Below are 27946 nucleotides of genomic sequence, written 5' to 3' on the forward strand. Positions count from 1 at the left end.
GGATTGTGGTGCGTAAACAAGATTAACTCTCTAGCCCCCAGCAGTGCTGATTTGCGGGGCAGCCTGCCAGTCCAGTCACTGCGAGCCCTCGCGTGCGTGCAGGGCCCTGCGTGGGGAGCGGGGGATGGGGCAGCCTGCTGCCTCCATGCTGTCTCTTGGGCCGGCTCCTTTTCTGAGTGTAGTGGAGGGCCACAGCTGCTTCTCAAAATCTGGGGTGGACAGAGGCGACCGCTCCTAGCTGTGGCCTGCATCCATCCGCTCTCTCTTCCTCCCTGCTTGTCCCCTCCGCCCAAAGCGCCGCAGCAGCTCTCTCCAGCCTTCACTGTCCACCACTCCAGTCTCGGTTGCCAACTATGGGGGACCTACCCGGACTCGTGCGCCTTTCCATCGCGCTGCGCATCCAGCCCAACGACGGCCCTGTTTTCTTCAAGGTGGACGGGCAGCGTTTTGGCCAGAACCGCACAATCAAGCTGCTCACCGGCTCCTCCTACAAGGTGGAGGTGAAGATTAAGCCCACAACACTGCAGGTCGAGTGAGTGTGGGGCGTGCCGGGTGGTGGCAGGGCAATAACATCCCGGGTATGGGAGGAGCATGGAGGCTCCAGGGCATCCCTATCCTCCACTGGGCCCTTCTAGTCTCTCGAATGCTCAGCAGGACCTGGAATGAGGGCAAGAGATGAACGCCCTGCCCCTAAGCTACTCCCCCTCCTTGAGCTTGTAGTCTTACATTCCTGATTCCTTCCACCCATTTCAGTAAATCCCTTTAAATCTGCGACAAGAATCCAAGGTTTGGAGGCTTTTGCTGCTGTTGTTGTATTTTAGGGTTTGCTTTGTTTTGATTTCTTGTAAATCTCTCTTTAGTCTACCTACAACAGAGAAACATAGGTAGACAGGGTGGGGACGATGGTAGAAAGACATGGAATGTTTCAGGAACCACAATCCCGTCTCTCCTCTGCTGGATCCTGCAATCTCTCCTGCTTCTGCTGACAATACGGAAGTGGAAGTGGGAAGAGAGGCTGAGGAGTGAGTAATCTCAGTGGACAGATGGTCCCTGGGTTCCCAGAAGGATGCTCTCCAGTTCTCCCTTCCAGGGTTAATGTCAGCGGAGGCATCAGGCACAAATTAGAGGGCACTGCCTGTGCTGGGCTCACCTTTATGGATTTCATACACTGTGCCTTTTCTTTCTTTCCTGGCTGAATTTTTCAGTCAGCCTGGTCAGCCTAGTGTTGATCTCTGTGGTGGTTAACAGCATCTTCACAAGAAGACTGTAGAAGAGAATGGTGGCAGTTAAAAAAAAAAAAAAAAAAAAAAAAAGATCACATATGGGTCTTAGTTTCTTTTCCTATGGCTGTGATAAAATACCCTGACAAAATCAGCTTACTGAAGAAAGGTTTTGTTTGCCTCAGTTTTGATGTTAGAGTCCATCATGTCAAAAAGTCACGGCAGCTGCAACTTTCAGAGCCGAGACCAGAGAGCAGTGAACTGGGGCGTGCAGGTCAGCGCTCATCTGCTCCTTCCTTTCCATTCTGTCTAGAGCCCAGCAGCACACTTTTAGATGGGGTTTCCAACCATGATTAAACACAATCAAAAAACCCCACACAGATATGACCACAGACTAACCCGGAGAGACAATTCTCATTGAGAATCCCTTCCCAAGTAATTTTACATTGTGTCAAGTTAACAATTGAAACTGTCACAGGGTCCTCCTCTACTGGCTCACCTTTCACTCAAGCACTGTGTCGTCTAGTTTGTAAGAAGGAATAAAGCAACATTTATGACCCTAACATACTCGAGGGAAGAAGAGGCTTTGAAACAATCAGATACTTTCAGTTAGTTTGAAGTAAGTAAACTTATTTTATTTAGCTCGCTACACATAAAGATTTGTAGCCACACTTGGACTGTTTCTGGTGTTCACACACACACACACACACACACACACCTCCATCTCCCAGCTCCCTGTACCCATTGTCCTCACCGTCCCTAGTTGTCCCCGAACTTGTGTCCAGGCTTTCCCCCCTCTTATGCCCTGTAGAATGTTGCCCTCACTTTCACAGTTTATTTTCCCTTTCTTTGGGGGTAATTTTCTAGATTTCAAGCTAATCTGAAAGCAGATTAGGTGCTGGTAAGTTTTTCTTTAATTACATTTAAGTTGTGGTAAGGATTTCTTCAGTGCTCTAATGCAGCGACTCCCAGATTGAGTTTCTATTAGAATTTGCTGAAGAGCTTGTTGAATGATAGTCAAGTTGTGCTCATCAGAGTTTCTAGTGCTATGTTTCCAGGGTGGAGCTTTAATGTTCATATTCTGATGGGTCTCCTGTTGATACCTGGACTTTGCCCTGAGAACATTTTTCCTCATCTGAATGGATGACATCACTGAGAATTTCTGGAATGCAGTAAACCTGATGGAAAATCTTCAATTGTTGGAATAAAAGATAAAAAAAATATTAAAAAGTATTTGGTAGGTCAGAGGTCTTTGAAACTATTCACCTATATGAATCACCAAGATTTTTCAGTGCTGGTCTCTGAAGGTTGGGGTAGAGCTGGGCATAGGTGGAATTTTAATTCCATAGATGATTTCAATGAGAAAGGAGATCTTATAATGGGAATACTGAAGTTACTCTAGGGAGGGGAAGTGGTTGGCCCATGGTCATGTTACTGTTTAGCTAGACAACTCTAACCTCCTAAACTTTCTGATGTTTCTGCATGTCCTCTTTAGCCAAACCTTGTAGGTTTGCTCTCCAGGATTTTGATTCAGAATAGAACAGAATGCCTAAGATAATTCCTACTATCTATGCTCAACTCAAGTCCATTGCAGGAACATTTCCATTGGTGGTGTCCTTGTCCCACTGGAGCTGAAGGGTAAAGAGCCTGACGGGGAGAGAGTTGTCTACACCGGCATCTATGACACAGAAGGTGTAGCCCCAACCAAAAGTGGAGAGCGACAACCCATCCAGATCACCATGCCTGTAAGTCCAAGCTGCGGGTGCGGGGATATGGCTTCAGAACAAAGAAACTGCAGGGGGAGAAATCACTACTTCTTTACGAATAAGGAAAGATGTGCTGGAGCCAGTTTCTATGGAAATAGGGTTCAGTTTCCCTCATGGACCTGTGAAAAGAGAGAGAGAGTAATATTTACTGATGCTTTTTTTTTTCATGAAAGACTGACATTTAAAAAAATAAAAATAAAATAAAAAAAGAAGAAAGAAAGACTGACATTTTGTTTCTTAAGGCACTCTCACTTGAGGAACCAAAAAGTGACTGCCCATTGTAAACAAGAAGCATCTTATTCTAACCATATCGAATGCAGTCATCCCTCTGTGTCCATGGGGATTGGTTCCAAGACCACTCACAAATGCCAGAATCCACAGATATCATCCCTTATATACAATAGTACAGTACAATGCTGGCATGCCCTCCCATACATTTTAAATAATCTTTGGATTATGATTATTGTGTAAATATTTCTTGTATTGTGCTTTTCAAGGAATAATGACAAAGAAGTCAAAACATGTTCAACACACACAATTTTCTGAGTGTTTTCAGAAGGTTGTCTTATCCATGGATGCAGAGCCTATTAACCTAGAGTGCATCTGTATATATTATTAGAAAATATTTATCACCAAGAAATATTGACATCAAATAGATTAAAGGATAAAGTTGACAAGTAAAGTGTCTGTGTATACTCTAGATAATGGACTAATCTTGCTAAAATATAAGAATAGGGAAAATCACTTAATGGACTACTGTAAAATCAAACAAAAACAAAAATCAAAAAACAGGCAGTCTTTTCCTTCTCAAAGAGCAACCTTGAATTGCCTGCCCTCTGCCTTTATAGAGAGACCACAGTTTCCCAAATATCCAGATAAGAAAATTTTTCTTTAATGATTACTTAAAAATTCAGGTCTAGGTCACATATGCAGTGGTTTTTTGTAAATTTTAATGATGGGTAAGTTACAACCAATGAAACTAACATACCTATGGAAAATCCACCCTATTGAGGATAGCCTGTGTTATCGCCTTCCAGAAACATTGATCTGAGACCTAATCCACCTAAAACCTCAAGGCCTCTCAGTGTCTGATCTAGTTAAACCAGCTACATCATAAGGAAATAAATTAGCAGCCTATTTTTTTGAGTGCTATAGTTGAACTCCGTTTCTAGGGATTTTTGTTTTCCACCAGAGACTCAACAGAGAAAAATACAAAATGCAGAAAAATGCTAATTTCTTTAAGAGACAACTGTTGTCAATATTTTAGTCCATGTTCTTAGAAAGATGTTTACTTTGACTTTGGATACATGTGTATACTGGACATCATTCTCTGCATAGTTTTCTACGGACATATACATCCAAAGATGTAAATATTGAACATCATTTTGAAATCTGTGAGTGTATCAGTATCCCCAATTACCTATTGGTGGTTTCCATTTCATGCTACTTTCATTTTTACTCACTTTTGCAAAGTTATTGTTTACTCGAGGTAAAATTCCAGAAGGAATATGCATGCTGGGGATTTTACACTGGCATCTAGGAATGCAAGGAGAGTCAGCATAGATGACTGGATTTCTTGCCATTCAAAGAGATAGCCCAAGTTCAATTACCAGAGCTCCTGTAGTGGAACGAAAGAACTCATTCTTAGGCTATACCATGACATATATCACCACACACCAATACTCAAGCAATAAATGATAGGATACTTAGCAATAATAACGAATAAATATGATTAAAAACACTTTTAAACAATTTAACCCTCATGTACTATTTCAACTTCTGTGTTTAAAGTTACTTTTGGCAATTTCCACTTCCTTTATATAATCTATATGCATAGTTTGTATTCCTATTTCAACATGTGTGTCCTACTGACTTTAATATATCTTTAAGTCATTTTTTGCTGTATTTTGAGTGTGCATATCAGTTATTATTTGTATTAATTTTGATTATAATGTAAATTTAATTTTGTTAACATAGCCTAACATATTTGTCTTTCCTTCTATGGCTTTTACAGTTACTGTAAATACAGAATGGAAAAATCTTTCCTAACTCTGAGATTAATTACGTATGTACATATACCCAAGTACATTTATACATTTTCATTTGAATTCTTACAGTTTCATTTGTTAAATTTCAGATGAATTTAACTCAAATTTTATTTCAGTTCATATCATTCTATTAGGAAAAAATGTAGAAATTAATTTTTTCCATAATGTTTGTAGGGCAGGCTTTTAATATTTTCAACTGTTGATATTCAACAAACAGAATAATTATTTTAAGATATATTTCATTGTTATGTTTTCCTTTTCATTTCTGACTTTATTAATTTGGATACTGTATCTGTGCCCTCTGGTTAGTCTGGATAAGGATTTATCCACCTTGTTGATTTTCTCAAAGAACCAACTCCTGGTTCTGTTGATTCTTTGTATGGTTCTTTTTGTTTCTAATTGGTTGATTTCAGTCCTGAGTTTTATTATTTCCTGCCTTCTACTCCTCTTGGGTGTATTTGCTTCTTTTTGTTCTAGAGCTTTCAGGTGTGCTGTCAATCTGCTAGTGTAAGCTCTCTCCAGTTTCTTTCTGGAGTCAATTAGAGCTATGAGTTTTCCTCTTACCACTGATTTCATTGTGTCCCATAAGTTTTGGTATGATGTGTCTTCATTTTCATTAAATTCTAAAAAGCCTTTCTTTTTTTCTTTATTTCTTCCTTTGCCAAGTTATCATTGAGTAGAGCACTATTCAGATTCCATGTGTGTGTGTGTTTTCCATTGTTCTTGTTGGTATTTAAGACCACCCTTAGATTGTGGTGATCAGATAGGGTGCATGGGATTATTTCAATCATCTTGAATATGTCTTTGAATATGGTCAGTTTTGGAGAAGGTACCATGAGGTGCTGAAGGTACATTTTTTTGCTTTAGGATGAAATGTTCTATAAATATCTGTTAGATCCATTTGGTTCATAACTTATGTTAGTTTCACCGTGTCTCTGTTTAGTCTCTGTTTCCATGATCTGTCCATTGCTGAGGGTGGGGTGTTGAAGTCTTTCACTATTATTGTATGGTGTGCAATGTGTGCTTTGGGCTTTAGTAAAATTTCTTTTATGAATGAGGGTGCCCTTGTATTTGGAACATAGATGTTCAGAATTGAGAGGTCATCTTGGTAGATTTTTCCTTTCACCAGTATGAACTGCCCTTCCTTATCTTTTTTGATAACTTTTGGTTGAAAGTTGATTTTATTCCATATTAGAATGGCTACTCCAGCTTGTTTCTTAGGACCACTTGCTTGGAAAATTGTTTTCCAACCTTTTACTCTGAGATAGTGTCTGTCATTGTCACTGAGGTGCATTTCCTGTATGCAGCAAAATGCTGAGTTCTGTTTAAGTATCCAGTCTGTTAGTCTATGTCTTTTGGGGGAATTGAGTCAATTAGTGTTAAGAGATATGAAAGAAAAGTGATTGTTACTTCCTGTTATCTTGTTGTTAGATGTGGAATGATGTTTGTGTGGCTATCTTCTTTTGGGTTTGTTGAAAAATTCCTTTCTTGCTTTTTTTAGGGTGTAGTTTCTCTCCTTGTGTTGGTGTTTTCCATCTATTATCTTTTCTAGGGCTGGATTTATAAAAAGATGCTGTGTAAACTTGGTTTTGTCATGGAATACTTTAGTTTCTCCATCTATGTAATTGAGAGTTTTGCTGGATATAGTAGCCTGGGCTGTTCTCTTAGGGTCTGTATGACATCTGCCCAGGATCTTCTGGCTTTCATAGTCTCTGGTGAGAAGTCTGGTGTAATTCTAATAGATCTGCCTTTATATGTTACTTGGCCTTTTTCCCTTACTGCTTTTAATATTCTTTCTTTGTTTAGTGCATTTGATGTTCTGATTATTATGTGAGGAGAGGAACTTCTTTTCTGGTCCAATCTATTTGGAGTTTTGTAGGCTCCTTGTATGTTCATGGACATCTCTTTCTTTAGGTTAGGGAAGTTTTCTTCTATAATTTTATTGAAGATATTTACTGGCCCTTTACATTGGGAGTCTTCACTCTCTTCTATACCTATTATCCTTAGGTTTAGTTTTCTCATTGTATCCTGGATGTCCTGGATGTTTTGGGTTAGGAACTTTTTGCTTTTTGAGTTTTCTTTGACTGTTGTGTCAATGTTTTCTATAATGTCTTCTGCACTTGAGATTCTCTCTTCTGTCTCTTATATTCTGTTGGTGATACTTGCATTTATTACTCCCGATCTCTTTCCTAGATTTTCAAACTCCATGGTTGTCTCCCTCTGTGATTTCTTTATTGTTTCTATTTCCAATTTTAGATCTTGGATGATTTTATTCATTTCCTTCGCCTGTTTGATTATGTTTTCCTGTAATTTTTTAAGGTACTTTTGTGTTTCCTCTTTAAGGGCTTCTAGCTGTTTACCTGTGTTCTCCTGTATTTCTTTAAGGGAGTTATTTATAACCTTCCTAAAGTCCTCTATCATCATCATGGGAATTGATTTTAGATCCTAATCTTGCTTTTCTGGTGTGATGGTGTATCCAGGACTTACTATGGTGGGAGAGTTTGGTTCTGATGATGCCAAGTAACCTTGGCTTCTGTTGCTTATGATCTTATGCTTGCCTCCTGCCACCTGATTCAGAAATTAATTTTTAATATAAGATGAGCTTACATATTTTATTTTGTTTAACATATAGATCAGTTCAATATGACAAGATCACATTTAGAATTTTTTCCAGTCTGTAACATGTTTTTATTAAACTAAGAAAATTTCTTTTAAAATATACAACTCATTATTGACATTTTTTAAGTCATCGAAATAATTTATAATAGTTAAAGCCTCTTATATATACATAGTATCTTCTGAAGGTAAAAGTAATATATACTCAACCAGTTTTTAAATCTATTTGGAACATTAAACATTATAGAAGTAGAAAAATAATCTCTTATGAAGTCATCTATGAAAGGAAATTGTGACAAGTTTCTAATTAGATAAAAACCATTCCATATTCAAGAAAGAATAAACAGTGTAAGTGTGGTTTCCTAGAATGAATTGGGTAGTGTTCCTCCTGTTTCTTTTTTGTGGAAAAGTTTGAAGAGTATTGGTATTAGGTCTTCTTTGAAGGTCTGATAGAATTCTGCACTAAACCCATCTGGTCCTGGGCTTATTTTCGTTGGGAGACTATTAATGACTGCTTCTATTTCTTTAGGCATTATGGACTTGTTTAGATGGTTTATCTGATCCTGATTTAACTTTGGTATTTGGTATCTGTCTAGAAAATTGTCCATTTCATCCAGACCTTCCAGTTTTGTTGAGTATAGCCTTTTGTAGTAGGATCCCATCATTATTAAAATTTTCTCTGTTTCTGTTGTTATGTCTCCCTTTTCATTTCTAATTTTGTTCATTTGGATACTGTCCCTGTGCCCTCTAGTTAGTCTGGCTAAGAGTTTATCTATCTTGTTGATTTTCTCAAAGAACCAGCTCCTGATTTTGTTGATTCTTTGTATAGTTCTTTTTGTTTCTACTTGGTTGATTTCAGCCCTGAGTTTGATTATTTCCTGCCATCTACTCCTCTTTGGTATATTTGCTTCTTGTTGTTCTAGAGCTTTCAGGTTGCTGTCAAGCTGCTAGTGCATGCTCTCTCCAGTTTCTTTTTGGAGGCACTCAGAGCTGAGTTTTCTTCCTAACACTTCTTTCATTGTGTCCCATAAGTTTGGGTATGTTGTGCCTTCATTTTCATTAAATTCTAAGAAGTCTTTAATTTCTTTATTTATTTCTTCCTTGACCAAGTTATCATTGAGTAGAGCATTGTTCAGCTTCCATGTATATCTGGGCTTTCTGTTGTTTTTCTTGGTATTTAAGACCAGCTTTAGTTTGTGGTGGTCTGATAGGATGCAGGGATTATTTCAATCTTCTTGTATTGGTTGAGTCCAATTTTGGAGAAAGTACCATGAGGTGCTGAAAAGAAGGTATATTCTTTTGTTTTAGGATGAAATGTTCTACAGATATCGATAAATTCATTTGGTCCATAACTTCTGTTAGTTTCAGTGTACCTCTGTTTAGTTTGTGTCTCCATGCTCTGTCCATTGATATGAGTGGGGAATTGAATTCTCCTACTATTATTGTGTGAGGTCCAATGTGTGCTTTGAGCTTTAGTAAAGTTTCTTTTGTGAGTGTGGGTGCCCTTTCATTTGGAGCATAGATGTTCTAGCAGTGAGAAAAAAATAAATATTCCCAACTTTGTAGAGCTTCTAATCTCAAGAGGCAAAACCAGACTATCTCTAATGATGTGAACAGCAGCTATTATAAGCCAACCATGATGACACACATCTACAGTCACTACACTTATGAGGCTGAGGCAGAGTTATGAGTTCAAAGTCAAATTATGCTACATTATCAGATCCTGTCACAACAACTAAAACAGCTGCTATTGTAAAAAACCTGTAATAAAAATATATAGTCACTTTAAAGGATATGACAGGTATTTTATTTTAGTTCAAGATTAGGAATAATAAAGAATGTTGGTGGTGGAGGGGCAGTTTGGCAGTAAAGAGTAATTACTACTCTTGAAGAGAACCTAAGTTTCATTCCTAGTTGCCACTTCAACCAGTTCTCAGCTGCATATAACTCAAGGGATATGATGCTCATTTCTGGAGACCACAGGCACTTTCACATAAACTCAGATAGGCATAAATGCATATACATAAATAAAAATAAATAAATCTTAAAAGGAAGGAAGGAATCTTCCATTAAATACAAATTCAACGATGCTACAACATGTTTCAACTCTGCCATTATGTGTTGACTCCTTTATCCATTTTTTTTTGAGTTAATGGCTAAGAGGAGAATTTCTAAGTCACAGAATAAGTGTATATTTAACTACATATGAAATGTCCATGCTGTAGCAGTGATGGCTTGGCAACTAAGAGCATGGGCTGCTCTTCCAGAGGGCCTGAATTTAGTTCCCAGCACCAATACTGGACCAACTCATGGCTGCCTGTAATTCCAGCTCTAGGAGGTTTGATGCTCCCATGCTTTTACAGGTACCTATACTCAAACCAACACACACACACACATACACACACACACACACACACACACACACACACACTAAATTTGAAAGTTTTAAGGGAGGGTGCAGAGATATGGCCAGCATTCAAGAACATGTAATGCTCTTACAGAGGACCAAGTTAGGTTCCCAGCACCCACATTACATAGCTCACAACTGTCTGTAAGTACAGCCCCTGGGGATCTGACCCTTTTTTCTGAGCTACAAAGCACCTGTACTTGTATGCACATTATCTAATACACATACACATGTACATGCACACATTCACCCACCCACAGTCCCAAAGGCAGACAAGAGTCAGAGACAGCTTCTGCTCCTACTGTTAGGAGTCCCACAACAAGACCAAGCTACACAACTGAAACATAAATGTGGAGTGATGATGTCAGCCCCATGCAGGTCCCCTAGTTGATGGTTCAACCACTATGGGCTCAGGTTAGTAGATTCTGTGAGTTTTCTTGTGGTGCCCTTGACTCATCTGGCTCCTACAATCCTTCCTCCCTTGTTCTATGGGATTCCTAAGCTCTGTCTAATGTTTGGCTGGAGAGTCTTTGCATCTGTTTCCATCTCTGCTTAGTTTTTTTTTTTTTTTTCTGGATAACCTTTCTATTGGTAAGAGTAAGTTGTTGAAGTTTCCCACTATTAATGTGTAGTGTTCAATGCATAATTTAAGCTTTAGTAATGTTTCTTTGACAAATGTGAGTGCCCTTGCATTTGGGGCACTGATGTTCAGAATTGAGACATCATCTTGGTGGATTGTTCCATTGATGAATATAAACTATACTTCCCCATCTCTTTTGATTAATTTCAGTAGAAAATCTATTTCATTAGATATTAGAATGGCTATACCAGCTTGCCTCTTGGGTCCATTTGCTTAGAAAACCTTATCTCAGCTTTTTATTCTGAGGTAATGTCTATCTTTGATGTTGAAGTGTGAAGTTGAAGTGTGTTTCTTGTATGCAGCAAAACAATGCATCCATTGTTAGTCTGTGTCTTTTTATTGGGGAATTGAATCCATTCATGTTGAAATATATTAGTGACCAATGATTGTTAATTACTGTTGTTTTGATGTTGTTGGTGGTTGTGTGTGTGTGTGTGTGTGTGTGTTATTAATGACCAATGATTGTTAATTACTGTTGTTTTGATGTTGGTGGTGGTTGTGTGTGTGTGTGTGTGTGTGTATCTGTTTGCTTCCCTTCTTTTGTCTTTGCTGGTGTGGAATTACTTATTTTCTGAGTTTCCTTGGGTGTGGTTTACCTCCTTGGGTTGGAGTTTTCCTTCTAGTATCTTCTGTAAGACTGTATTTGTGGATAGATGTTGTTTAAATTTGGTTTTGTCATGGAATTATTTGTTTTCTTCATCTATGATAATTGAAAGTTTTGCTAGATGTAGTGGTTTGGGTTGGCATCTGTGGTCTTTTAGAGTCTCTCTTGAGAAGTCAGGGGTAACTCTAGTAGGTGTGCCTTATATGTTACTTGGCCTTTTTTATTGCAGCTTTTAATATTCTTTGTTCTGTACATTCAGCGTTTTGATTATTATGTGGTGGGAACTTTTTTCTGGTCTAATCTATTTGGTGCTCTGTATGCTTCTTGTGCATTTGCAGGCATCTCTTTCTTTAGGTTAGGGAAATTTTCTTCTATGGTTTTGTTAAAAATATTTTCTGGGCTTTTTGAGTTGGGAATCTTCTTCTATTTTTTGAGGTTTAGTATTTTTCTTTGTGTTCCAAATCTCCTAAATGTTTTGTCTCAGAAACATTTTTAGCTTTAACATTTAGATATGATAGTATTTATGCTATCATATCTTCAACCATATGATTCTTTCTTCCATCTCTTCTTGTATTCTGTTAGTGATGCTTGTGTCTGTAGTACTTGTTCACTTAGCTAGATTTTCTACTTCCAGAATTCTCTCAGTTTGTGTTTTCTTCATTACTTCTATTTCAATTTTCAGGTCTTGAACAGTTTTCTTTACCTATTTTATTAGTTTGTTTTGTTGATTGGTTGGGTGGGTGGGTGGGGGTTGGTTGTTGTTTTGTTTTGCTTTTTGTGGATTTCCTAGCATTCTTTAAGGAATATATTGATTTCCTCCAATTTTTTTGTTGTTTTTTTCCTTGACTTCTTTAAGGTTTTTTTTTTTTTCATTTCTTTGTAAGAATCTCTATCATCTTCATAAAACTGACTTTAAGGTCATTTTCTTGGACTTCAGCTGCATAAGAATATTCGGGTCTTGCTGTCATAGGATACCATATTGCCCTGGGTGTTGTTGACTAGTGTTCTTACATGGCACTTAGGCACCTGGGTTTGGGATGGTTATAAGTCTAGGTGCTGATTTCTGAGTTTGTCTTTGTTAGATGTATGTTTTGTTCCTTAGCTTCTTTTTACTCTTTGGTCTTTGGGGCCTTATGGCCCACATTCTTGGCAGCTTGCTTGACCTCTGAACCACAAGAGTCCTGCCCAGGTTTGGGGCTTGACTTCTGGCAACTTGTTTGGTCTTTCATGCAGCAGGGGAGTCTCTGTTTTTCTGACTGGTGTGGCCTGCACCTGAGTAGCTGAAGACTGGCAGAATTTAGGGTGGAGTTCACCCATAGGCAAGCAGTGATGTAGAGGTAGAAGAGTGGAAGAACAGGTCTTGGGTAATGTAGGACAGTTCAGCAGGCAGGAGCTCAATTCATCTGTCCTTTTGAATGGACCAGTCTGCATCTGAGCAGCTGGAGTCTCAAGAGTTCAATTTTTTGATAGTATAAGAGTTATATAGCTCTCTATATAAAACTTAGGTATGGTTGAGCATTTTCATTACAATGTTACAGAATGTTTTTTAAAATATTTGTGTTTTTTCAGAGCTTATCATCAGATGCTTTCATTTTTGTTTTGTTCATAATACATTACATAGCTTTTGTTCAATGTTAAAATAGCCTTGAATTCCAGGGTAAGTAGTAATTGATTATGGTATGTTTTCTATATGAGTAGCTAAACTTTGCTCGTTAACATCTTAGTGATGATTTTTCTATCTATTTCTGAAAGTGATTGGTCTCTTCTTGAAGTATGTTTGTTTGGTCTCAGTATCAGGAGAGTGCTAAGTGCATGAAATGATTTGGGAAAAGTTCACACATTTCTGGAAGAGTCCTTACAGATCTGATAATATATTGGGTAGAATTCATCAAAAAGCTTCCATTAAAATTCAGTTTATCAGGCTAGTCACATTCACAGACTTTGCCTTGGAAGTAATTAATTTTATTTAAGTTGTCTTATTTGCTTCAATAAAACAGCTCATGATAATTCTTATTTTCATATTTTATTTCAATTTCTTTTCATTGTCTGTGAGGGATGCAGGGTAGGGGGGTTTCAGTTCCCACGAAGGCCAGAGGTATCAGATGCCCTGGAGCTAGAGTTACAAACAGCTGTGAGCTGCCTAATTTGGGATCTGGGAACCATAGTCAGGTCTTCAGGAGGAGCAAAAACTTGTTCTTACCTGCTCAGCCATCTTTCCAGCACCTCAAGGTATTTACTAACCTTAGGAATTCTAACAAGATCCATTCTTTTGTTCTTGATATTCAAAATGCCTGGTTTTTTTCTGGTCAGTGTAAGTAGACATTTATTGCCCTTAACGACCTTTTCAAAATCCCACCTTCTTTTTCACTCGCTTCTGGGCCTGTGTTTTCTTCCTTTGCTTGCCTTGAAATATTATAATTGAGGTATAATACAAAGTAAAACGATGCCTTTATATATCATATAGTCTGGTTTTAGATAATTTGGCTGTAGTGCACCTATGTGTATTTTTCTTTGTATTGGTTTTTATTGGGATTCAATGAATTTATTGGATTCATAAACTTTTTACCAAAATTTGAAGTACTCCTAACTCTATTTTGCTAAATACTTTTTAAGACTTTTAATTACAAATTAAAATTGCTTAATACTGGGCTGTTTATTTCTTAGGGTTATTTTGTTTTTGCATTTGAGGTAATCTATTTCAACTACGTTGCCAATTTCATTGGCACAATTTTTCATAGCACTAATTTGGCTCTCACTTTCTTAAGAGTTCCAAGTACATATGTGTAAGAAAGCTTAATGTTATCTCCTAATCTTTGAGACTGCCCTCAACTTTATTTCATTTAAAAAAAAAAGGTATTTTTAATTGAAAGTGAATCACAGCACTTTCTCCTCACTTTTTTCTCCCTGTATCCCTCCCCAGATATCTTTTCACAAACTCCTCCTATGCCCCTCCTACTCTCAAGTTGGTAGCCTCTTTTTCTTTTATTATTAATGTCATGTGTGTATGCGTAAATATATATAAATACACCTTGCTGTGAATATTAATATATGCACATGCATATTTGTGTGTGTGAATATTCATTTGTGCATGTGTGTTTATGCATATGGAGGCTAGAAAATAAGGTATCTCCCACCATGATTCTCCATCTTAATTTTTGGAAGTCTCTCAGTCTTGTAAGACCACTTACTGACTGACTAAACTTGCTGGCATGAAAGTTCCAAGGATCCACCTGTCTCTCCAACCCAACCCCAAGCACTAGGGTAACAGATGTTTGTGATTATTTCCAGCCTTTGTATAGATGATTGCAACCCAAGCTCATGTCTTCATGCTTGTAACCGTGGTTATTTTACTAACAGGGATAGCTATCCAGCCCATTGATTGATTGATTGATTGATTTGAATGTTGGGGTATGCCACATTGTGCATGTCTGCATATGTATCAGAGGGCAGCTGTGTGGGAGTTGCTTTTCTCTTTCCACCACACTATGCATCTCATGGGTTTTCCTGCTGGAGTCTCTCTTATTAAGTGTCTTCCTAAGAGAGCAGGGAAATGGCAATTCCATCTCCATGAATTCTCCGATATGTTGGCCTTTGTCTGTAGCAATTTAAAGGAATAAGGCAGAGAAGATATGAAGTAGTTATGAGGCTAATATGTGATGGAGAAAGATGATTTTACATGTGCACAAGTGATATGAATCATATTTTATTATGATTATAAACAGGTATAAACTTTGTTCCTTATGCTGTTTGGTGTAATGTTTGACAACAACTGTCACATTCCTGTACCAAAAAAAAAAAAAATCAGCTACCAATGAGAAAGAAATATTAAGATATGATAATGGAAAAGTGAGCTTAATAATGGAAGTGGTCAACTCACAAGAGAAAAACTTAACTCTTCTATAAAAATAGTACTATGATTTTACTTTCACGATTAGTAAAAATATAAATATATCAATGTCAAAGCTCAGCTATAAAATAATAAGAAGTTTGTGTCTTGTACACCTACCAAATTCACTCATCCTAGTAGCTTTGTATTAAATTGGTTAGCATTTTCTGCAGATATAGTTTTCATCTGAGAACAGAAACATTTGACTTCACACCACACTTGCTGTTGGTTGTTGTTGTTGTTGTTGTTGTTGTTGTTGTTGTTGTTGTTGTTGTTTCTAGGCATTTACTGGAACTTCCAGTACAGTCAGTACAGTGCTGGATAGCGGAGATAGGAGTTTATAGGGTTGGTTTCTAATCTCATGAGCAAAAACTCACTTTCTCACCATTTAGGATGACATTTGCTACAGACATTTTGTCAGTGCCCCTTAACAAGTTTGAAAAGCTTTCTAATTCTAGTTTGCTGAGGAAATAATCAACACTGCATTGTCAAAGTTCTTCCTTGTATCTGTTGATATTAATACAGTCATGATGAAGGAGAAATGTTTGTTTGTTTGTTTATTTATTTATTAGGTATTTTTACATTTACATTTCCAATGCTATCCCAAAAGTGCCCAAACCCCCCCCCCCCAATCCCCTACCCACCCACTCCCATTTCTTGGCCCTGGTGTTCCCCTGTACTGGGGCATATAAAGTTTGCAAGACCAAGGGGCCTCTCTTTCCAATGATGGCCTACTAGGCCATCTTCTGATACATATGCAGCTAGAGATACGAGCTCCCGGGGGGGGGGGGTGGTACTGGTTAGTTCATATTGTTGTTCCACCTATAGGGTTGCAGATCCCTTTAGCTTTTTGGGTACTTTATCTAGCTCCTCCACTGGGGGCCCTGTGATCCATCCAATAGCTGACTGTGAGCATCCACTTCTGTGTTTGCTAGGGCCCGGCATAGTCTCACAAGAGACAGCTATATCAGGGTCCTTTCAGCAAAATCTCGCTAGTGTATGCAATGGTGTCAGCGTTTGGAGGCTGATTATGGGATGGATTCCCGGGTATGGCAGTCTCTAGATGGTCCACCCTTTCGTCTCAGCTCCAAACTTTGTCTCTGTAACTCCTTCCATGGGTGTTTTGTTCGCAATTCTAAGAAGGGGCAAAGTCTTAAAACATTTCTCAGGTTCTCTCCTATACCTGAGAAATGTTTTAAGAAATGTTTCATGGAGCAAATTTGGTTCAAAGCACCCACATTGAGCTACTGGGCTGCTTGTAACTATCTGTAGCTCTAACTTCAGATGAGCCAACTCCCTTTTCTGGCCACATAGGTACCCACATTCATCTCAGGCACACACACACATACACACAAACACACACAAGAGAGAGAGACACACACAGAGAGAGAGAGAGAGAGAGAGAGACAGAGAGACAGAGAGAGATTATATTAAAGAAAGACATATAAAATAGAAAATGCATCAATTATCAATTTTGTCATGAAAATTATCACGACGTGTACTCACATATGTTGAGATGGCAGTGATGTCACAATGCAGTGAATATCATATCCATTATCACTTGAAACAGATATCTCACACAAATCTATGTACCCTTTTAACCTTTTATTCTCTTAAAAAACATTCTTGGTCTTGACATCCTACTTACATATTTAAATTTAATATTTCAAAATGTAGAATCAATGCACAAACATACATATAAGGCCATGACATTTTTTGTAGAAATCTTTGTTCATAATTTATTTTTGAGATTGTGTTGTTAGGGTGATTCAGATTTATAAAACAAACAGAAATGTTCCTATCTCTGTCTGAATATATTTAAATAGAATTGGTGTGTTTTATTAAATATCTGAAGTTATTACTGTATGAATGAATGATTTATCAAACATTTAGACCTATTTTTAACCTCTATCCCCTCCTCTGTGTGTTTGTGGTGTTTATGTTCATGTGGCTGTGTATGCATGTACATGTGTGCATATCTATATGGAGACCAGAAGTTATCAGACACTTCCCGTGGTCTCTGTCCACTGTAGATCCTGAAGCTCATCACTTTGCCTAGGCTAGCTGGCCAGTGAACTCTAAGCAGCACTGCACTTACAGGTCTGTGCCCATTTTTTTTACAAGAGAACTGGAGACCCAAACTTAGATCCTTGTTCATGTGCAGCAGACACTCTACCAGTGGAGCCATCGCCACAATTCAGTTTTCTCAGTAGACAGGACTCTACTCAGATGTTGTGTCTTTCTCGAGGAAATTTCTCCATCTTTCTTCCAATTTTTACTTCTATTAATTTTGTGAATGCTTTTGTGTGTGTGTGTGTGTGTGTGTGTGTGTGTGTGTGTGTGTGTGTGTGTGTGTAGGCATGCACACCATGGTGTGCATGTGGAGATCAGGTGACAACTTTGACAACTTGGTGTAGTCACTTCTTCCCATCTACCCTTATGTGGGTTCCAGGAACAAAAATTAAGTCTCTAGGCTTGCATGCTAACTTCTTCTACTCACTGGGTGAGACTTCCACCCAGTGGAAATATATTGGCAACACACACTCTACTTGATGAGTGAAAAAAGATAAAAAAAGGGGAAGTTGGATGGGTAGAGAAGAAGAGTGGATCTGGGCGATGTTTTGAGAGGAGCTACTATGGTCAAGACAACCATCTTTATTGAAATTATTGCTATAAAGATTATTGCTATGAAGCTTTAAAGCTTAAAATCTGTGCAATGTACAATTACGCCATTTTGCTTTGTGTCCATGACACTGGTAAGTTTTATTCTTCTCTTTCATTTGTTGAGAATGTATTAACTTTTCATAGCAGTTGTGAAGGCACATACAAGGTCTGTGCAAACATAAGCCGGACAAAAATCCTATGCTGGAGAGGAAAGGTGAGCACAAAGTCCTGTCATTAGCTGAAGAGTTATTGGCAATTGATATCTTCTGGCAAAGGAAGAATCAATCCTTTTAAAGTTGTGGACACTGGTATGTCAACCTTCCTCCAGTGGACACAAAATCAGATGTATGTGAGCAACACAAACTGTACTTGTTCGGTTAAAAAAAAATAAAAGAGAAGACTCAAGTTGGGTCCTCTTGTGTGGGTAGAGAAAGATGGTGGATCTCAGAGATGTTGAGAGAGAAATGAATAGTCAAAATACCGTGTACAGAATTCTCAAAAACTAACAAAGTGAGAGAAAAGAGTTTATTAATTTTAAAGACATTTTCTAAACACTAGATTTTTAAGGTCATTATTTTTTCCAATAAGAGACAAATGAGCCAAGGCAGGGAAGCAAGTATGTGTGGCTGTTTCTGATCTCAGACAGATGAGAAAAAAAGGCTGAGCTATATAGTAAAAGAATTGGAAGTAAAACTCCATAAAATTAGGGGAAAATACTTAAAACAAACAAAGAAACAAACAAACAAACAAACCTAAGAGCTGGGAGAGAGGGAGATTTGCAGATTTAACAGCAGTGTGCCAAGCATGACTTTGGATTTTTAGCAGTAGTCAAGAGAAACAAAACCAAACGAGGAAGATCTCATGTATTGACTGACAGCTGCAGTCAGTGTATTTCTATTCTGGTCTCTTGTGCCACTGAACGTTATCACTAAATAGTCTTAGATTAAAACTTTAAGAGGCTGAAGAGGTAGCTCAGTGGTTAGGAACATTTGCTACTGGTACTCCAGAGTACCCAGGGCTCTGTCCCCAGCACTTATATGGAACTGCCTCTAACTCCAGTTACAACTGCTTCTAATTCCAGTTCTAGGGTAGCCGACTCCCCATTCTGTCCATTGTGAGCACAGAACACAGATGGTACGTAAATATACATGCAGGCAAAACACCTATACACAGAAACTAAAATTAAACTTTAAAAAAAAAAAGACTTTCCTAACTTAAATTTTTTTCAGGTAAGTGTAAAGCCCTAAGTTTTCTCTTACTTGTGGTTGGTTATAGTACTTATTTTTAAGTTTTTGTTTTGTTCTTTAATATCTACCTCTTTCTTATTTCAAGGAAAAGCAATGTTTTCTCTCACTTACCTGGCACATGGCTTCAGGGCTGCTGCTTCTCTCAGATAATTAGCTTTATTAAAAAAATTTTTCATAGTGGAATGTTTTGTTTTGTTGTTTTGTTTTGTTTTGTTTTTTTGAGACAAGGTTTCTCTGTGTAGCCCTGGCTGTCCTGGAACTCACTTTGTAGACCAGGCTGGCCTCGAACTCAGCAATCTACCTGCCTCTGCCTCCCAAGTACTGGGATTAAAGGCGTGCGCCGCCATAGCCCAGCTGATAATGGAATGTTTTACTACTAAAATATGTACTTTACAAAATACCTTTAATATTCAGTGAGTGGTTCCACTCTCAAAAGGCAGAAGCAGAAAAGATCTTTGTGATTTCAAGGCCAGCCTGATTTACAAAGCAAGCTTCAAATAGCTGGAGCTGCGTAGTGAGGCAGTGTCTCCAAATAAATTAGCCATCATAATTTTAAATTATTACATACTTTATATCACTATTTGGTTTAAAAATGCTAATTCTTAGTTTGGTGAGGTTTAGGCTTTTTTCTCATTAAATTTTAAACGTAAAAATAAGCACATAGGAATATAAATATCAGTTTCCAACATTAGAGAGCAGGATTAAGTTGGACACTGGATAATACTATCCAGGGGTTTTTGCTTTTACTAAGGATCAGCTCAGAGTCTTTCATGTTTTCTAAGCAAGTACCCTACCACTGAACTACACCCCTGGCCCAATGGCATGCACCCACTATTGTACTGTACTTGATTCATGGAATTAAAAATAATAGAAAAAAAATTGCTATATAGTAGGTCACTCCCTAAGTAAGGATTTCCATGTTTAGTTTTTCACTGTTCTGAACTTTAGTTACAGTGTTCTTCTAGGAATCATGACTTCTGGACCCGACTTTCAAAAGGACTCTTAAATAAGGTCTCAATAGCTACCTTCTTGTGACTAACTGCAAATGAATATTGATTTAAAAAGCAATCAGCAACACAAAGACAGCTGAACTCTGGGGAGTTCCGTCACAACCAGGATCACAGAGAGGGCAGGACCCAGTCAGATATATCAAGGGCAGGTAGCACTAGAGATAATCAGATGGTGGGAGGCAAGCATAAGAATATAAGCAACAGAAACCTAGGTCACTTGGCATCATCAGAACCCAGCTTTCCCACCATAGCAAGTACTGGATGCACCATCACACCAGAAAAGCAAGATTCGGGTCTAAAATCACTTCTCATGATGGTGATAGAGGACTTTTTAAAAATTTCGTTTTATTTTATTTTTAATTTATTTTTACACTCCATAATCCATTCCCACCCCTCCATCTGCTCCACATTCCACACCTCCTCCCCATTCCACCCTGTCTCCACTTGAATGCCCCCACCCCCCAACCCACCTGACCTCCAGATACCCTGAGGCCTCCAGTCTCTTGAGAGTTAGGTGCCTCATCTCTGAATGAACACAGACCTGGAAGTCCTCTACTATATGTGTATTGGGGGCCTACTAGGTGATAGAGAACTTTATGAAGGATATAAATAACTCCCTTAAAGAAATACAGGAGAACACTGGTAAGCAGCTAGAAGCCCTTAAAGGGGAAACACAAAAGCCCCTTAAAGAATTCCAGGAAAACACAATAAAGGAAGCAAAGGAAATGAACAAAATAGTCCAAGATCTAAAATTGGAAATAGGAACAATAAAGAAATCACAAGAGGAGACAATGCTGGAGTTAGAAAACCCAGGAATGAGATCAGGAGTCATAGATGGAAGCATCACCAAGAGAACACAAGAGATAGAAGAGAGAATTTCGGGGGCAGAAGATACCATAGAAAACATTGACACAACAGTCAAAGAAAACGCAAAAAAGCAAAAAGCTCATAACCCAAACTATCCAGGACATCTAGGGCACAATGGGAGGACAATACCTAAGGATAATAGGTTTTAGAAGAGAGCTAAGATTCCCAACATAAAGGGCCAGTAAATATCTTCAACAAAATTATAGGAGAGGGCTGGAGAAATGACTCATTGGTTAAGAGCACTGATTGCTCTTCCATAGGTCCTGAGTGCAATTCCCAGCAACCACATGGTGGCTAACAACCACCTATAATGGGATCTGAGGCCCTCTTCTGGTGTGTCTGAAGACAGCTACAGTGTACTCATATACAAATAAATAAATAAATAAATCTTTTAAAAAATTATAGAAGAAAACTTTCCTAACCTGGAGAAAGAAATGCCCATAAACATACAAGAAGCCTACAGAACTCCAAATAGGCTGGACCAGAAAAGAAATTTCTCCCCTCACATAATAATCAAAATATCAAATGCATTAAACAAAGAATATTTAAAGCAGTAAGGGAAAAAGGTCAAGTAACATATAAAAGCAGACCTATAAAAATTACACCAGACTTCTCACCAGAGGATATGAAAGCCAGAAAATCCTGGGCAGATGTCATACAGACCCTAAGAGAACACATATGCTAGCCCAGGCTACTATACCCAGCAAAACGCTCAATTACCATAGACGGAGAAACCAAAGTATTCCATGACAAAACCAAATTTACACAACATCTTTTTAGCCCTAGGAAGGATAACAGATGGAAAACACCAACACAAGGAGAGAAACTACACCCTAAAAAAAGGCAAGAAAGGAATCTTTCAACAAACCCAAAAGAAGATAGCCACACAAACATGATTCCACCTCTAACAACAAAATAACAGGAAGTAACAATCACTTTTCTTTCATATCTCTTAACACTAATAGACTCAATTCCCCCAAAAGACACAGACTAGCAGACTGGATACTTAAACAGAACTCAGCATTTTGCTGCACACAGGAAATGCACCTCAGTGACAAAGACAGACACTACCTCAGAGTAAAAGGTTGGAAAACAATTTTCCAAGCAAGTGGTCCCAAGAAACAAGCGGGAGTAGCCATTCTAATATTGAATAAAATTAACTTTCAACCAAAAGTTATCAAAAAAGATAAGGAAGGGCAGTTCATACTGGTCAAAGGAAAAATCTACCAAGATGACCTCTCAATTCTGAACATCTATGTTCCAAATGCAAGGGCACCCTCATTCATAAAAGAAACTTTACTAAAGCCCAAAGCACACATTGCACACCACACAGTAATAATGGGAGACTTCAACATCCCATCCTCAGCAATGGACAGATCCTGGAAACAGAAACTAAACAGAGAAACTAAACAGTGAAACTAACAGAAGTTATGAACCAAATGGATCTAACACATATTTATAGAACATTTCATTCTAAAGCAAAAGAATATACCTTCTTCTCAGCACCTCATGGTACCGTCTCCAAAACTGACCATATAATTGGTCACAAAACAGGCCTCAACAGATATAAGAAGATTGAAATAATCCTATGCACCCTATCTGATTACCACAATCTAAAGTTGGTCTTAAATACCAACAAAAACAATGGAAAGCTAAACTGCGCTGTACTCAATGATAACTTGGTCAAGGAAGATATACATAAAAAAAATAGAGGCTTTTTTGACTTTAATAAAAATGAGGACACATCATACCAAAACTTATGGGACACAATGAAATCAGTGGTAAGAGGAAAACTCATAGCTCTAATTGACTCCAGAAAGAAACTGAAGAGAGCTTACACTAGCAGATTGACAGCACACCTGAAAGCTCTAGAACAAAAAGAAGCAAATACACCCAAGAGGAGTAGAAGGCAGGAAATAATCAAACTCAGGGCTGAAATCAACCAAATAGAAACAAAAAGAACTATACAAAGAATCAACAAAACCAGGGGCTGGTTCTTTGAGAAAATCAACAAGATAAATAAATCCTTATCCAGACTAACCAGAGGGCACAGATACAGTATCCAAATTAATAAAGTCAGAAATGAAAAGGGAAACATAACAGCAAAATATATCTTAAAATAATTATTCTGTTTGTTGAATACCAACACTTGAAAATATTAAAATCATGTTCTAATAAATAAATAAATAAGCAATCAGCTAGGCTGGAGAGATGGCTCAATGGTTAAGAGCACTGACTGCTCTTCCAGAGGTCCTGATTTCAATTCCCAGCAACCACATAGTGGCTCACAACCATCTGTAATGGGGTCTAATACCCTCTTCTGGTGTGTCTGAAGACAGCAACAGTGTACTCACATACAGGAAATAAATCTTTTTTTTAAAAAAAAGTATTCAGAGATGTAACAAGCTCTACAAATAATAAATACAGTATCTTGTACATTTCCATTAAACTCCCCTATCTCAGGCTAGATACCCACAGATATTTTTTGTGAATATAGCCTATATTTTATCATATACTTTTAAGGTAATTGGAATCGTATGGTGTGTATTCTCTAAAACCTAGATTGTTTTGCATATACTGTCTTGAGATCCAGCCCTTTTCTTTCCTTAATCTACACAAACTATTGATGGGTCAGTCACATGTCATTTTACACATATACCAAAACTTGCCTTCCATCAAGTGAAGAATTAGGGGTTTTCTGTTAATTCCTGCCTGAGGTTACTATAAACGAGTTCATAGGGTTTTAGGCCATGACTCTGCAAGAAGAGATACTCCTTTCATACCCAGGAACTATATATACTCTAATTGTATCATTCCGTGTTTCACATCAGACATGGTTCCCAAAGGGAAGCCCAGATCTTGCTTTGGGACCAAGTTAGTGGATGAGGCAATGGTGAAAGTGCTGAGTACTGAGCCCCCTGGAAAGCTCTCTGTGAAGCATCCGATCACCCTCCTCCTGTATCAACTGCAAAGCATAAAAGCTCGCCTTGCTCACTGCCCTTCTCTCTATGTCTCCTGGCTCTAGGAGAGTCTGAGATTCCTGCCAAGTCATTCCCTGCCCCTTCCCATCATAGGAGGATCAAAGAAAAAAATAACCACAGGCATAATGCTGTTTAATGCCAGATGCTCTAAATAGCTGCAGTAGGCAGTCATCATCAGGCAAACCCCAGGCCATTTGAGCACCTGCCCAGTGGCCTCTAGAGCATTCTGTGGCCTCTTTGGCTAAAGGACAACAAACCCATTCTTACAGCTCAGAATTCTGTGCAGTAATTTTCACTGAACCTATCTTCCAACCCTCTAGTGGAATGATAATTTTCATTTGCATGGTAGTTGGGGCTGGCCTTGAACTCATGGCAGTCTTTTTCTCTCTGCCTTCCATATGCTGGGATTTCTGTGTAAACTATCATACCTGGTTGAGATGCAAACATCCTAAAAGCAGTAATCATACCTTATACAATTTTTATATGTACAAGTACATAGTAGGCACTAACAGTTTGAATAGTACAGATTACTATTTGTGTGTGTATATATAATATATAGTTGTATAGTGTATAGACACATACACACACTCATGAATAGTACCTAAACTTGAGACATGAGCACATAATTTTGACTTTCACACCCTCAATTTTTGATAATAATCTTTATGAATCCAATACTTTGAAGGGAAGTTTTTGTAGTTGTCACCTTCAAATGTTCTCACTTGAGACAAAACTAATTTACAAAAAAGCAATTATTTACATTTAGATACAGAATATAGACATTTTCTTGCACTGCTGTCTTTTGAAAGAGAACCCAAAAGATGGCCAATCCAAATTATTCCATTTCTTCTCTGTCAGGAGCCATCATTAGGAGAAGCTGAAAATGAGCAGGTAATCTTCCTAAGATGGGTCCACCTTAGATTAACATCTCTGACAGATTTGCTCCAGTAGGCAAGGCCCAAGAGAAATCCACTTAGGAAAAGATCCCTGCTATTAATATGCTTTCCTGTTATAATTAAATATATAACAGTCACTAGCTACTGACCCACCCTTTTGAGCAGATTTCTGCAGACCTACAAAGATGTACTATCTTGTAGTGATGCTATGTGGACAAGTAGATAATGATTCTATAGAATTTCCCAACTTGATTCAAATAATTTTAGGAAGATTTAGAGATTGCTTTAGTTGCTAGGAAGATGTAATAAAGTTAGAATCAAGAATAGAATGTGCCCACTCCTCAGGGTAGTAAATAAAGGCTGCATAATAAGAAATATAATGACCTTTCATAATCACATTAAAAAGGGAAATAGACTTAGGCTAATTTTGTGTTCATGGAAAGACATTTAGGTCCAAGGATAAAGTCATGGGTGTGCACTATGATAAGGCAAGGTCATGTAAAAATTGTTCCTTTGAACTTTTAATGAGTATATTATAATGCAACACTGCTTTGAACTTAATATCAACATCCTTCTGTAATTCCCATTTCATGTAATATTTTATCTTTGAGGTAATTTTCTAAAGAACTTTTTGTCTAAGAAGGAATTAAAAAAAAAAACAGAAAAAAAAAAAGAAATAAAGTTGTTGGATGAGTAACCATTTGGCTTGAAGAGTTTTGCCCCATCCTCCCATCCATCCATCCAAATGTATTTGTCTGTTTGTCTATGTTTATGTGTAGGCATGTGTTTATGTATGTAAACATGAATGAATATTTGTGTAGTTGATTGTGACAGATGGTCAGGCCTGGCCAGAGTATGGATGTATGCATGTTTGAATGTATGTGTCTATGCACATTTGCCTGTATGCAACATCTTAACTCTTTTTGCTTTCCTTCCTCTCTTGTTCACAAAGAGGTACCCAGCTTCTTGTTGATTCACCAAAGAAGGGAGTACCAGCAATAAGTCCTTTCACTTAATTCCCTGCTGCTAAACAGTATGTGTTCATTGCCAGATATTAGCACTTATTAAAGCACAAGTAATAAAGAGTTAGGTTTTTAGTGCTTAATGAAGTGTAGCACAAGTAACAAAGAGTTTTAGTGCTTAATGAAGTACAGAACAGTAAGAAAAAGTTAAGTTTCCCTAGCGCTTATTTAAGCATAAAGAGTTAGATAAAGCACAGAGTTAAAGAGAAAAGAAGCCAGTGTTTTTTAACCATAGAGTAAGCAAGAAAGTTTTTACAATCTTTTAGAAGTTATCAGCAAGAATTCGCTGTAGTCAGAGAGCTAGAAGGCCAGAGACTACCAGTCTTTAAAGAAAAGTCTGACATTGTGCCCCACCCATTTCAAACTCATTCCAGGTCCAGAGGACTCCCGGCACTTCACTTTCCAATTCCCTTCTGTGGCAAGGAGAATTTTAGAAAAATCACTGAAATTGTGAGAGTCTAAGGTTGGCTTTTCAGAAACCTAAACTTGGAAAGTAAGAAAACTTAATAAAACAGTTCAACGCCAGAGATCTTGGAAAAAATATCTCCAGTATAGGAATGTAGTGCATAAAAGGAAATGTGTGAGCTTTGCAGACTATGAGAGACATGGCTTCTGAGTCCTGATTACCGGGGGCTGTGTCGCTGATTTTAACAGGCATCCACTTGCTTGTGGCAGGATGCAGTTTTTATGATTGCCTCTCTTTCCTCAGTTCACAGACATTGGGACCTTCGAGACAGTGTGGCAAGTCAAATTCTACAATTACCACAAGCGAGACCATTGCCAGTGGGGAAGTCCTTTCTCTGTCATTGAGTATGAATGCAAGCCCAATGAGACCCGCAGCCTCATGTGGGTGAATAAGGAGTCCTTCCTCTGAAAATGATTCCTTCTGATGTTGCAAGACAATCTCCAGAAACTGACCTTTAGACAAACCAGCACAAGCCTTAACCAAGGCACACCACACCATGGCTGTTTCCCAATGACCTCCTACCCCCAGTTACTGTGAAAGTGTGACTCCCCTCTGATGCAGTACCCATGACATCACATGTAATGTCACATTCCTGAAAGCTCTCCTTTTGCTATTGTATGCTGGTGTTCCTGCATCTATCCTGTCTGCCAGTGTGACAGGAGCTCAGTGGAAGTAGCAGGTTTGTCCTACACCAAAGTTCCACAGAGAGACCGTGGTGTTTTGTTTTCAAGATAAATAATTTCTCCCTTTTGTGTTCATTGTTAAATTAAGATAACAATGTGCTGGAGTCCCTCATGTGTGACTTGTAACATGTAGCATGCAATGTGTGTGAGCATCCAAAGGTGACTTTGTGAAAAAAAATGTAACAACATGGTCTGCAGTAAATGGGACCCAAATGTTGTGCTTCCTATTAACAGCTCGGCTGTTTCAGAGAAAGGAAGATAATGAAGGAATAAAAAGATGAATATATAAGTAAGTATTTATAATGTATTAATAGTATTTCAAGTAGCAAGGCATTTTGCTGTGGTCTAGTAGAAATAGGGAAAAGACATTGTTGTGGAATTGGACCTGTGGCTCATCCCTTTGGCAAGCTACCATAGACTTTAAACAAACATAAAGGTGGCACTAATACATACCCTTTAACTTGAACTTTGTACAACCGTGTATGGAATGGTAATCAACTTTTGATATTTCTTAATAAAGACATTGGAAATGATGCCCCGACTTGAACTCTGAATTGTGCAACAGCTGTCTAGCAGGCCAATCTCTTTTCTTAGACAGTGCACTCAAATCTCTATGCTGAAGGGTAAGAGCAGTATACTGAAAGTAAAGCTAATATTCCTATCGCCGGCCTGCAGCAAGGCCCAACAATGGCCGCAAGAGTCTAAGCATCAACAGAGGAAGAGAAGGAGGAGAGAGTTAGGGGCTTTTGGAATGGGGATAGCATAAGGGCAAAATGTAACTGCTAGAGTTTCCTGATATCATGGTGGATCCATCAGGATTGGCCACCAGAGGAATCAGGTTTAATGGGGCTTACAAGATAAGGTTTTAGTTGTTGCACCCAGAGACTGAGTTACCATTGTTTCTGAACTAAGTTTGTGTGGTG

The 27946-nt window shown here is 38.2% G+C and overlaps 1 protein-coding gene across 1 annotated transcript; it reads left to right on the forward strand.

The window, feature by feature from the left end:
• Nucleotides 1–42: 42 nt before the first annotated feature.
• On the forward strand, nucleotides 43–27556 carry Cnrip1 (cannabinoid receptor interacting protein 1). The gene is made up of 3 exons (NM_029861.3): nucleotides 43–532; nucleotides 2815–2965; nucleotides 26584–27556. Exons 1-3 carry the CDS (start codon nucleotides 354–356, stop codon nucleotides 26746–26748), a joined length of 495 nt encoding a protein of 164 aa, NP_084137.1. The 5' UTR covers nucleotides 43–353; the 3' UTR covers nucleotides 26749–27556.
• Nucleotides 27557–27946: the final 390 nt, after the last annotated feature.

The sequence above is a fragment of the Mus musculus genome, chromosome 11, assembly GCF_000001635.26.
Source record: "Mus musculus strain C57BL/6J chromosome 11, GRCm38.p6 C57BL/6J".
Taxonomy (NCBI): domain Eukaryota; kingdom Metazoa; phylum Chordata; class Mammalia; order Rodentia; family Muridae; genus Mus; species Mus musculus.

What these genes read in the sequence shown, in the direction of transcription:
- Cnrip1 (NM_029861.3), top strand. Translation starts at nt 354, where the DNA reads ATGGGGGACCTACCCGGACTCGTGCGCCTTTCCATCGCGCTGCGCATC. An exon ending in CCCACAACACTGCAGGTCGA is followed by an intron (nt 533 to 2,814) that starts GTGAGTGTGGGG and finishes AGTCCATTGCAG; the next exon opens with GAACATTTCCATTGGTGGTG. An exon ending in CCATCCAGATCACCATGCCT is followed by an intron (nt 2,966 to 26,583) that starts GTAAGTCCAAGC and finishes CTCTTTCCTCAG; the next exon opens with TTCACAGACATTGGGACCTT.